Genomic DNA, 13,008 nt, shown 5'->3' on the forward strand with positions numbered 1-13,008 from the left:
ATATAATGTCACATTTGACCTCTGACCTCACTTTTACATTTCACATCTGCCTTTCTTTTAAGTTGGCCCCAAAATGTGTTTCATATTTAAAGAGTATTTAAAGAGTATTGTCAAGAGAAAAAGAATGAGCTGCACAGTTAGTTATAAATATACTGCAGTACTGCACTAATATTTGTCTTTATTAATAGTTAATGATGTCCCTTTATTTACAAATTAGTACATATTATCCATGACATACTCCTACATGATGTTTGAGTAATCAAAGTTAACATTTGCAATGATACCCTTATCTGATTTTCACTACAAATCTTCTTAAAAAGAAGAAAGAAAACCAAACGAATGTATACCAAACTCCATACTATTCCCTTAAAACTGCCCGATGCTGTCAACTCTCACAAAGTTGCGTTGGCCCTTTAACACGTTGAGCTGATGACGCCACCCGACGTTCAACAAGCAGCACAACAAGGAAGTCTTCAGAGTCGACAGTTCAACTCTTCTAGCTTTGAGAGCAAATGTTGTTGTAGAACAGGTAAGCAGAGCTAAAAGCTGTGTGAAAACATAACAGTTTATTCTGTCGCTAGCATAAATAGCTTTTGCGACTAACAATAGCTTCAGTGACTGAACATGGCAGCTGTAGCCGCTAGTTTCACTTTCCAGTTAGCAAAATGACAGCGTGCTGTACATAAACTTTAGGTTAACTACGCAGTAAAAAAAAGTGCGCTGCTGTGACGCTTATTGTCAGACTAAGGAATATGTTCTGTGTAGCTAATTTAAAAACAGCAGCACGGCATTTTGGTGCTTAAAATTATGTAAAGGCCGGGCTTCCTGTAAGGTAGCTACGAGCAGTGCTATGTAGGCCATAATCACTGACACGACAGGCTCATACTCGATAGCAGCCATCGCATTTTAAACACAAATTCACCACTTTAAAGCTGTCTCTGCTCAAAACTGTCAAGCTAAACTATGACTAATTTCCAACTATCTGTCAAAGTAAGCTATATAATTATAATATAAAGAAAAAGTAGCGACTACAGATTCCTTTATAACTGCAGGCTTGCCTCCTCCTGATTTCCTGGTTTCGCCTTTTCTTCCATGTTTACAGGTTTAAAAGTGACAGTTTAAAACTTTATTAACACGTTATTGCAAAACAGAAACCGTGACATGTGTCGATAATAGCTGCTTCATATGCCACTTGTAATAGACAGACGTGAAACTTTATGCTCTTTTGTCTTCATCCCAGTACTGTACTTGTTTACCTACATGGTGGGGCCATGTGTGCAGCTGCACTACTGCAGTAACTGTCACAGCTGTACTTTGTTATTAATATTGTTGCAGTATATAATATTGTGTATTTGTCCTTGATATTTGATTCTTCCATTATTGTTTGATTTGTGTTAATGTCATAAAGCAGTACCATAACATAATTCCATCATTTTGGAGCATTTATGAAGACAAAGTCAATATGAAATATGAAGTCCTCACAGTTGAAAAGCTGGAACAAACAAATCTTTGGCATTGTTTTGACAGACAAATAAAATATGATTCTCTTTTTTTGTTTAGGATGCCTGGTGAAAGAGTGGAGGACAGGACGTTGGAGGTGTCGGAGGTGCCTGTAGGAGTGGATGAAGAGCTTCTGTCTTTATATTTTGAGAACAAGCGGCGCTCTGGTGGAGGTCCACTTGTATCTGTGGTGAAGGATGGCGACCGTGCCATAGTCGTGTTTGAAGATGCAGCAGGCAAGTCATTGTGAACAGACAATCATTTGTTTCTCGTCTTTTTTCCAAATTTCTTACATAAAGGATTTTTTCACTTATAGTCCCCTTAAAAAGGACCAGCTAAGAGAAAAGGGACTTTCCCTTCATATTTTGAGTGATTTGAAAAGTTTTATTTCTGAGCTTTCAGACTTTTACTGCTTCAGATTAATTAGCTGTGGTTAATCACACTAATTCATGATTTTAAAAGACGGGCAATTACTTTTTCACAAAGGATCAGGTAGGTTTAGATAACTTTTCTGAATTAATCAATGAAATCATCATTTAAAAACTGTGTTTTGTACTTACTCAGTTTATCTTTATCTAATGTAAAAAATTGTTTGATCATCTGAAACATGAAAGTGTGACAAAACACTAGGAAATGAAACACATTTTCACACCACTGTATATTCAGAACTAATTAGACAGCAGAGGAAATAACTAGTAGATTAAGCTATACTGAACATAATGACTTAATACAGTTCTGCTTTATAATCATTAGTACCAGTTGGATACAAAATAGTTCATAATGAGCTCCATATCAACAGCAAAATCCTGCTACTACAACTATGTTAGTAGTAATACAATCCCAATTCCAAAACAGTGGGGGTGAATGAATGCAGTGATCTGCAAATCTGATCATCATATTTTATTCACAGCAGAACACAGAAAACATATCAAACTGAGAAAATGTACTTTTTTAAAGAAAAATTATAGGCGAATCAAGGGAGTTCTGAAAAATAGGGACCACAGCAACACATCTCAAAAAAGCCAGGACATGTTACAGTGTAGCATTTCCTCTTCTTTTAACAAAGTTGGAAGTTGGGAGCAACAAAAGGCTGGAAAAGTAAGTGGAACTGAAAAGAAAAGGCTGTAAGAACATTTTGGACTTAATTAGGTTTATTTGCAGTGACATGATTGGATTTCGAAAGAGAGGCAGTTTCTCAGAAGCAACGATATGCAGAGGCTCACCAGTCTGCAAAAAACTGCTTCTACAAATTGTGGTTTAATTGTAATCCACAGTTTTTAAAACTGCAATATCTAATCACCTTATTCACATAATATCATTAAAGGAAGGCCATCCAAGATTGATTTTCTCACATATTTCAGAAAAATCAATCTTGGATGTCTGTGATCTTCAGGCCCTCATTCAGCACTGCATTAAAAACAGGCATGAGTCTGAATCCCCCCATGGTCTCTTTCAGGGATTCCAGAAGTCACCATCTTCTCGTGGCCAAAGGTCATATAAAACCGACTGAGAGAAAACTGTCCTGTGGTCAGATGAATCACGCTTTGAAATACATTTTAGAAAACACGGATGCTTCCTCCAGAGAGAAACCATCAGAATCTTTATCTGTGCCCCGTTAAAAGGCTGCGTCTCTGATGGTGTGGGGATGCATCATACCCATGGGTTTGCAGCTGAAAGTTATGTAGAGATTTCACATCTATTATTTCATTTAGACGTCTTTTTCAGGGAAGGCCTTTATAATTTCACTAAGATAACAACAGCATGGCTTTGTGCTGAACTGGCCTGCCTGCTGTCCTGACCTTTCACCTTCTTAAAGCATTTGGAGCATCATGAAACAAAACAACTGTGACATAGCTGTTAGCTGCTAAAATCCTATATCAGATAAGAGTGGGAGAACAATCCTCTCCCCAAAGTCCAACTGCTGAGGCATGTTGCCGACATCAAATTCAAAATCAGGCAATATTTTTCTTTAAATTGTACATTTTCTGTGTGTGAACAACACAGAGCTGAGCTGATTATTTGTATTAATTAACGATAGATATTTCTTTTCACTCAATTCAAAACTTCACCTTGGACCCCAAACAGGCTCAAGCTGTCCACGTATCACTGTGCTGGCCGATGGCTTTCCTCTGCAGTGCCATTTTTAGGTTGGCACAGAACACAGCATATTGTCCAGAGCATGTATTCACAGACTTGAGCTGCTGCCTTAGAAATATTCTATCATGGAGTGCAAGCTTAGAAGTGATTTAGATTGTGTGGTCACTCTTCCTCATAAAAAATTGGTACAGACCTGTCTCAGCACTGCTGCACTACGGCCTTTTTCCCTTTGCTAAATGTCCGAGTACTGTGATGATCGCTTGGGTAGAAATGTGAGTGAATCTCTAATCAGATCGACCACAAATATTATCCCCGTTTCATTAACTCACTATTATTAGGCGCTATATTTCTCTGCCCTATTTGTAGTCTAATTTCTGTAAATACCAATAAACGTAGATAATATATCTGTGTAGAAACAACTTAAGCATGCAGTGCAGCACCACTGTCAACACTTAAATAGTCTCCCAGAGTTAGGATGGAGAGAATCATCTTGATGCTGTGTAAGACAAAATGTCATCCTGCAAATTTGTTGAAGACTCGGTTAAAAAACGCTGGCCTGTATAATGACCTGTGACCTGACAGTCAATGACCTGACTGTTTAAAAACTTGTAAACATCTCTCTTTATAGTAAGAAGCACTTGAGTAGAACCAAAACCTTGTTGTGTTCAAAAAAACATTTTAATTCAAGACAACAGATATAAACGGTGCCAAATATTTACTGTATACTAATTCTTTTCTTTCCGCTCCACTCATTTTTAGTCGCAGCCCGAGTGCTGTCTAAAGGGCACCACGTTCTGCATAATGCTGAGCTGAGTGTGAGAAAGCCTGCCTCAAAGGACCCGCGCAAACTCCTGCTGCGGGGGATCAACCGCAACACCGACACAGAGATGATAGAGCTCTACGTGGAGAACACAATGGGACAGGAAGACTACTCTCTGTATCCCTCACCAGGGAGAGATTTGATCCTCATTCAGTTCCACGAACCGCTCGCAACAGGTCGACTGAATGCATATCTTTAATTTTTCTTAAAAACAAAGAGTTGATTTAGACCTTCATAGTCTCCAGATAGTGAATCTTAATGACTTTGGTCCATGGATTCTTCCTGTTTTTGTAGTAGCAGGCCGCTTGTGAAATAATTCAAATTCTACATGATGGATTGGTGCAGTGTAGTGGTCCTGACTGAAATATGTTTTTCATATTACAGATTTCCAAACACTTAGCAAACAAATCTCTAAGAGGACACTTGATGGGGCTCAAGTAACCGTGGAACAGGTTGAACAACCCGACTCAATCTTAGTGGAGAATCTGCACCCTGGAACCACTCCGGACCACGTTACTTTGTACTTTGAGAGCAGTCGCGGTGGGAACCAGGACGTAAAGGAGGTCATCGTGCTGTCAGAGAGTACAGCAAAGGTGTCCTTCTGTAACTATGAATGTAAGTTTTACACACTGTAACCTTTAAAACGTGTGTGCTTTGTTTTCTGAAAATATTTGTTTTTCCTTGAACAGCTGTGGATGCTGTCATGGCTCTCCCACACAAACTTGAGGGTGCTGAGCTCTCAGTGAAGCCCTACTTCGATTTTCTTGTACCTGTAGAAAGTAAAACATTGCAAGAAGTTGAGACAAGCCAAGACACAACTGAGAACTCTGAGGAGGTGAATGATATTGAGATGCAGACGAGTCCTCCCACGGCAGCCAGTTCCAGCAATCAACCCCCAAGTGAAATGGCTTTGGAGCCCGTTGCTGCTTCACCTCCTCTACCAACAAAGGTAGAGGAGGTGGAGGTAGAGGAGGTGAAAGAAGAGGAGGCAGAGGAAGTCATGGAGGATCAAAGTGATGATTCAGATACAATAACATGTCATATTGCTCTCACAGACCCAGGGAAACATGCTTTGTTTCAGCATAGTACCATTCAAAAGGACATCAAGAACACGAACCCGAATGTTATTATCCAAACTAAAGACGATGGTGTTTACATTGAAGGACCTGATAGAGCACAGGCAGAGCAGGTTAAACAAACCATCATGGACTTTCTCTGTAACATAGCAGAGGCTCATTTCACCCTTGAGCTGGAAAAGGCTCAATTTCTTGCCAGAAAAGATGTAAAGGAACGGCTTCTACAAGCCATGACACAAAGTGGCTCCTCTACTCTGTACACTGTATCAGACTCTAATATTACCGTAACGTCTCTAGCCCAGGACTCGGCTAAAAAGGCGTGCAGCTTTTTAAAATCCCAAGTGTGTTACTTCAGCTTGCTGGCGGACCAGGAAAATGAGTGCATGCTGTATTGCAGAGAGTGGTCAGAGTTCCTGCAGACTCTGAGTTTCTGCTCTGTAAAGGTGTCAGAACGAGGAGGGAATATTGATGTTTGGACTCTGACGGGGATGGAGAATGAGAAGCAGGCCGCCATCATGCAGTTTCTGACTACACCCATTGAAAGGGAGACGGTCATCTCTATGGAGCCGGGCGTGCTGAAGTACATTCAGATCCACTGTCATCAGCTCTTGGCTGACATGGACCAAGTGTCTATTTTTCCACTAGAGGCTGAGGATAATTGTGGCTTAAAGGTGTGTATCAGAATCGCATGTAAAGGCTTCACGACTGTAGCGGTGTAAACGTCATTAAATTCAGAGTGTTTATAAATTATATTTTTACGTGTGTGTGGATGTACCTGACAGATCCACGGCCACGTTGTTGCTTGCCAAATGGCAGAGGAGGTGCTGCAAGGTGTAGTTTCTTCAATCTGCACTAGAACCATCACAGCAAACACTCCAGGAGTGGCCCGGTTTTTAGGTGAAAAGGAGTGTCAGAGCATTCTGAATGAGATGGAGGCAAAGTTTTGTGTCTACATCAGCCCCAAATATGTGCCCTGGAAGCCCCTGCCTCACCAGGTAATGATGGAAGAAATTAAGCTTGTTTCTGTAATCATATGTGTTTTTCTGTGCTTTTAAAGTAAACTGCTTCCTCTTATCTTGACAGATTTGTAGGTGGTTGTTTCTGATTTTTATACCTCAAGGCTTGACTTTATTTTTAGTAGTAGTCGTCGTTTCCCACATTGCTGGAATAATGTTCTAGTTATGCAAAAATATACAGAATAAGACAACACTGAATATGTAGTGTATAAGACTAAGTCAACCACTAAACATGAAATCCAAATGACAGAAAATGTAACCAATGTGAGGTGAGCAGAGATCTATGAAATAATGAAACAGAATAAGAGTAAATCAACAAAAGATTTAAAATATAAGACGTCTGCAAATAGAAATGATTAATTAATAAAAGGGCAGTAAGAAAATGTTGACAGTGGATGCATAATCTGTTTTTGCAGCTGATCCATGGAGGGCTTACAATACAAATAAAATCTGTTCAGTGTTTTGCTGGCAGGCTGTTCAGTTCTACCAGACCAGAAGTGATGTGTTGTCGTTCTTATAGCTTTTAAAAAAGGCTGAAAATAAGCAGCCCTATATCCTGTGAGTTACAATAGTCCAGCTGAGAATGATAAATAGATGTAAGCAGGTTTAAATCCAGTAAATCTTTGGGAGATAAAAAAAATTTAATGATAGCTCTTGGCTGGTAAAAGCTGCCCTTCACAACAGATCAACCCAAAGAATTTGAAGATATATTTAAGATTGTTTAACGCTTGCTCTGGAATTTTTAACTAAAATGTCCAGATATACAAAACTACTCATATAGTGTGTTGTCTTACTAAGGATGTCTTTTGAAGTTGTAAGTCATTTAACATTAAGTTGGAACTAAATCATGCAAATGTTTTATTTATTCCAGGACATCTTTGAAGCTGCGTGGCAGATGATGTTTCACAAAAACTTCCCGAAAATGTCTGCGCAGGAGTTGAAGTCAGATTCAATGCAAATTGATGCTTCAAATGGAGGTAGCATCTTTGGTTTCTTTGCAGGTATCTGTCAGTTCTATGCAGCTTAAACTGTGCATTTAACTCTTTGCAGGTCTTTTAGAGGAGGCGAAGAAAATAGTCTCGGTTATTGATGAGAGACTGGTGCACAGTGTGCCCACTTCAGACCAGCAGGAAAACATGGATAACGTAGACCTGTACACGGCGTCAGATGACCCAAGCAGCCTGATGGACCAGGACTCCGATGTGACAGCTGTTGACTCAGATCAGAACACTGCGAGCGGCTTATTCTTCAATAATGGAGCTCTGGGCCATTCTAGCGATCTGGAGGAAGAGGCCCAGCTGTCTTTAGCTATCCAGTACTCCATGGAGTCGAGCCACTGGACCCCGGAGGACGAAGAGGAGCAGCTGCAGAAAGCCTTGGAGTTGTCCAGGAATATGAGCCAGAAAGAAAGCTCTTCTAATGGGGCTGATGAGACACCCCAGGTGCACCAGCCAAAGAAGGCTAATATCAATATTCCCCTGAAAGATGCAATTGAAGCAGCCAACACCATCCAGTTATTTGTGTTTGCAGGCTATAACTGTGACTTGATTCGGGTGGACATAGCCTTTGGTAAGAAGGTGAGCCAGAGACAGGTTGAGGAGAAAATAGAGCACAGGAACTTGAGGAATATGTCAGAGTACTACAAGACATGTCTGGATGTTATCAAGAGGAAACATGCAGTTGAGATCCAGATTCAAGGGACCATAATCACCGTATCTGGTTTCAAAGACTTTGTGTTGGGAGCTGTGTGTGATGTTAAGCTGCTTCTGGAGAAAATCTCCAATTCTGTATCAGAACGGGAAATCCTGAATACTGTGCAGTGGTTGTGGCACGACCCAATCTCCTCCGTCACTGCTCCTTATTCTCCCGAAGCCACAGTGTTCATTGAGAATGCCTTTAGAAAGAAGCTGAAGAAGGTTGACATCTTGCTAGACAATCAGCCACACACAATCAACTTTGAGAAGATGCAAGAACACAACATCGCTTCGGGGAAATCAGCGCAGATCTCCAGGAAGTTGCTCGAATTAGACGATTTAGGTGACAGTGTACAAGGTAAAGTGGGATTTATTAAGCCTATTGTGGAATGGTGCTGCGTGTGGGGCCGTGAAAGAGACAAAATGATTAGCAAGTCAAAAATGTCATCAGCTATCTTATGCTATATCACACAACAGGCCACATGATTTTTCATATAACTTCATTAAAGGTGCTGCAGTAGCACAAATATTGTGTGAGTTCAGGTTCAGTGACTCCAATTAGCTGAGGTTAAGCCCAGCAAACAGCTAATGGCCACAATACACAATTGGTGTCAGCACACCAATAATTGAAGCTTTAACAGTATCCAAATGGACAGTTGTTATAAAACTGTCCATTTGGATACTATAGAGACAGAACTTTTTGACACAGCAGTTTTAGAGATTTATCTGCTTTTGCAGCCAGACTCATTTTTGGCCATTAGAGGAATGTTGGCTTTGGTTTTTAGCCCTTAAAGTTGTCTGTGAGGAATATTAGGTGTATTTGTAGTTAGCTGTAGTTGAATTCTGATAAAACTTTGTATGGGTGTAGAGTGTAGAGTCATGTTAGCAATCTGTTAAAATTAGGCTTATATCCACCAAGGTCTTCAAGGTCAACTTCATGATTTATTAGTCAGAAATAAAGTAAAAGCCTTAAGACTTAGAAGTTATTATTCTTATAAACGTGGTGTGTATTTTCAACATTGTCACTAGATTAATCCGAAGGTCAAAATGATAATAATGCTGTATAGAGCTATTTAAAACTATGGTTCTTATTGCTGCTGTTTATATTGACAGCATATGGGCACATAGGGAATTATATATGGGGATTCTAAATATCACATTACTTTGGACGTCTGACCTTATCTGCAAAGTCATGAAAGCTCAAATATTCAAAAAACAATCTCTTTACCTTTAAAGCTCTGCTTAAAATTGTCCTGTCTTTGTTTGTGGTATAATTAAAAAAGAACAAAAAAAACAATAAATATATACAAAATAAACTGATCCCTTCAAAGTGAAATACCGCCAAAGAGAGCGAGCTGCCTTGGTGGAGGCTTGCATTTCTTGTCATTGATGTATGTTAGTTAGTTTTTCCACTTGCATCAGTTTTGCAGCTCCCTGTTTATTTTATTAAATAATACGAATCATTTAAAAAACTGAAATAATGCTTTTGTTTAACAGAAGATGACTACTCCGTGCTATCAAACTTCCCTGAAGCAACCAAAGTGGACGAGGAATCTGATGAATTCCAGAACGTGGTGAAGCAATTCTACGAGACCATTCAGGAATACCACAGCAAAATCCGAATCATACAGGTGAAACGTTGAGCTCTGTCTTTTTTGCAGCAGCTGACTGTGGCTTTAGTGATGACTACAATCATTTTTGTTTGGTTTGCAGGTTGAGAAGCTCATGAACAAGCTGTTGTACAATCAGTACAAGCTTAAGAAGGCCAGCGTATTGCAGCGCGCCACCTACCCGCAGATCGAGCGCACCCTGTACCACGGCACGAGCGAGAGCAGCGTCAAGGAGATATGTGTCCATGGCTTCAACAGAAGCTTCTGTGGAAAGAATGGTACGCTGGCTTTCTTTGTCTTGTTTACATCAGGTTTTGTCACATCTTCTGATGTTCTGGTTTCTCCATGCAGCCACCGTCTACGGTCAGGGGGTCTATTTTGCTGTGAACTCGGCTCTATCGGTCCAGGATCAGTATTCCCCCCCAAACGCGGATGGATACAAGTTTATTTTTGTGTCCAAAGTTCTAACGGGAGACTACACCAAAGGCTGCCATTCGATAAAGACGGCCCCGCTGAAGGAGACAGGAGATATCCCCCTCAGATACGACAGCGTGACTGATAACATTACCAAGCCGTCGATGTTTGTCATTTTCAACGACACACAAGCTTTTCCAGAATATCTCATCACATGCCAGAGAATCCACCGCTGAGGAGAATGGATTAGATGCCGGCGATGAAATTTAGAGAGAGCAGACTGCTGATGCTTTAATGTTTCTGCCTTCAGTTTAAAAAGCAATTTTGGTTTATAAAGGGCTAAGGTGTAATCATTTGATCAGCCGTGATCAAACCCATGAAGTGCTTCTCTGTTGATCGTTTCCCCTCTTTGATTTTCTCACTATGTTGTAATGTAATTAAAAGGAATCAAGCGACTGAACCCAACAAGCCAGTTTTCATTCAGTAACCTTAAACATGCCCTTTCAGCACATTTACAGCTCATTGTGCCGCAGCTTTACATAGACAGCACTTATTGCGTGACATTTGACTTGTAATAGTCGATTTGGTTCTCACTGGCATCACTCCCACACTCCAGTTAATATTAGCCTGGCTTTTCCTCTGTTAATGTCATTGTATTCCTATAAGTGGAAGACACATTTTTGCTGACAGTACAACATGCACCCCTGTCTGCCTGCTTCTATCAGTATGAGGTTATTGTGAATGAGTCACATCTGATAATACAAGAATATGACCCCTATTTAGTTTTATGTTTGGGTTAAGTTATTTGAGGGTTTTTTTTTCTTTCTTTTGGCTGTGCAAGAATAAAACTTAAGTGTGGGCAAAATAAGAGCAAAAAAAAGAAAAGTAGAGGTGTGTGGTCCACTGCTCTACAGCTGGACGCCAGTGATCTTCACGTACAGGTGGGCTTGGGTTGAAAACATTTATTCTTTGTCAAATTAAAAATAAATCTGTCTTGTTTTGAGTGTCGTGATCTATGTTCTGTCTTAAAAATTTAAAGCCGTATATCCATCACAGCTGTTGCACACGTCACGGACTGTGTGCTGCTGTTTTTCTGAACCAAAATGATCTGCGAGCTCCAGTATGTGTGTTGCACAACATGTGATAGTTTTTGATTGTCTTCTCTCTACTTCTGCTGATCCTTGTTTAATGAAGTGAGCACAGACAGCCTGATTTTAATTACAGTGCCTTCATTTTTCCAAGTGCTCTCATAAGAAGTCCATCCATTCATCCATTCTCTTCTGCTTATCCTTATCTGATCAAGTCTTGGATTTTAATTAAATCCTGGAAAGTTTTGGCCCTGGGTTTTTGCTGTGTTTAATTTAGATAGACTTACAGTTACTACAAAAGTCTTTTGTTTTTAGCATCATGTTTGTTGTTTTTAATGAAGAATATTTAGTTTTAAGAGAACTCCACTTCATTTATACGAAAAATAAAACTTTAAATGAGAAAGCGTTTGATGGTCGTTTTTTACCCTATTTGTAGATCTTAGACCACTGTTGACCTATAACAAACAGATCTGTAGTATCTGCACACATGTTGTCCAGAATGTGCTGATCTTATAACTTTACATGACACATGATGAATGAAAAAGACGCTAAATGTATTTCGGAGATGGTTGTCGTAGCACACCTCGTACTGTAACAGCACACCTGAGGAGAAAGTTGTGTGGAATCCGGCGATATTTAAAAAAAGTTGCTCACTGTTTACAGTATAATCCAAATCATTGAATTTAGGTCTTCCGTGGCCACAGGTGTATAAAATCAAGCACCACATGCACACGGCTTTGATTTGTGAAGGAATGGGTCCGTTTCAGGAGCTCAGTGAATACCAGCATGAGACCGTGATAGGATGCCACCTGTGCAACCAGTCCAGTCGTGAAATCTTCTCACTACTAAATATTCCACGGTCAGCTTTTAGTGGTATTAAAACAAAGTGGAAGCAATTGGGAACGACAGTAGTTCAGCCTAAACTCAACAACTCAAACCCTGTGAAAAGCCTTCCCAGAAGACTTGAAGCTCTTATAGCTGCAAATTGTGGGCAGACCGATCATAAAGGGATGCCACTCAAGTTCATGGTTTGTAAAGGTACACGAGCGAATACTTGTGGTAATATTTCTTTACATTTATTTAAATAAATAATAAATAATGTCCCCTAGGGATCAATAAAGTATTCTGATTTATGTTTCCTTATACATTTTATTGTTAAGGTGAGAGCAGCACACAATATCAACGAATCCTCATTATGTGATGTACCTGTAACACATGTGGGATCTACACACTCATTGACAAAACCTATTTTAAAAAATGACTCGCTTGGCGCACTCTGCTGGGATAAACCTGGCTTTAACAAGTAAGAAATGCTTTTGAAGCTGTCTTTCACTGACAAGTGTGCACAAATGCTGTAAACAAAATTGAGTAAGATAAGAAAATTAAATGCCATTAAAATGTAATTTAAAAAAAAATCAAATACAGAACACATTACAATCAGTAAAAGAATCAACAAAAAGCCTGATTAAACAAAATAGATTTTAGCTACTTTTAAAGAGTCCACAGAGTCAGCTAAATAAATGTAATTGTAGAGGGACACTGTTACAAAGCCTTAGCGCCACAGACTGATAAGCTCTGCCCCCTTTACTCTTCATTTGTTTAAGATCTTTACACACACAAAGTAACTCTGAGACAGCAGCTGCTATCAAAATGCTAAATATAGGTGGCGCTAATGTGCATTGGAGTGGTTGGC

General features: G+C 39.7%; 1 protein-coding gene across 1 annotated transcript; it reads left to right on the forward strand.

Moving 5' to 3' along the window:
* The first annotated feature begins 401 nt into the window (after positions 1–401).
* parp10 (poly(ADP-ribose) polymerase family member 10) lies at positions 402–11,718 on the forward strand. The gene is made up of 11 exons (XM_085148755.1): positions 402–529; positions 1,561–1,736; positions 4,357–4,593; positions 4,802–5,032; positions 5,107–6,164; positions 6,276–6,488; positions 7,381–7,486; positions 7,560–8,561; positions 9,701–9,834; positions 9,917–10,091; positions 10,165–11,718. Exons 2-11 carry the CDS (start codon positions 1,562–1,564, stop codon positions 10,461–10,463), a joined length of 3,630 nt encoding a protein of 1,209 aa, XP_085004881.1. The 5' UTR covers positions 402–529; position 1,561; the 3' UTR covers positions 10,464–11,718.
* Positions 11,719–13,008: the final 1,290 nt, after the last annotated feature.

Source organism: Neolamprologus multifasciatus, chromosome 22 (genome assembly GCF_963576455.1).
Source record: "Neolamprologus multifasciatus chromosome 22, fNeoMul1.2, whole genome shotgun sequence".
In the NCBI taxonomy this organism is placed as follows: Eukaryota; Metazoa; Chordata; class Actinopteri; order Cichliformes; family Cichlidae; genus Neolamprologus; species Neolamprologus multifasciatus.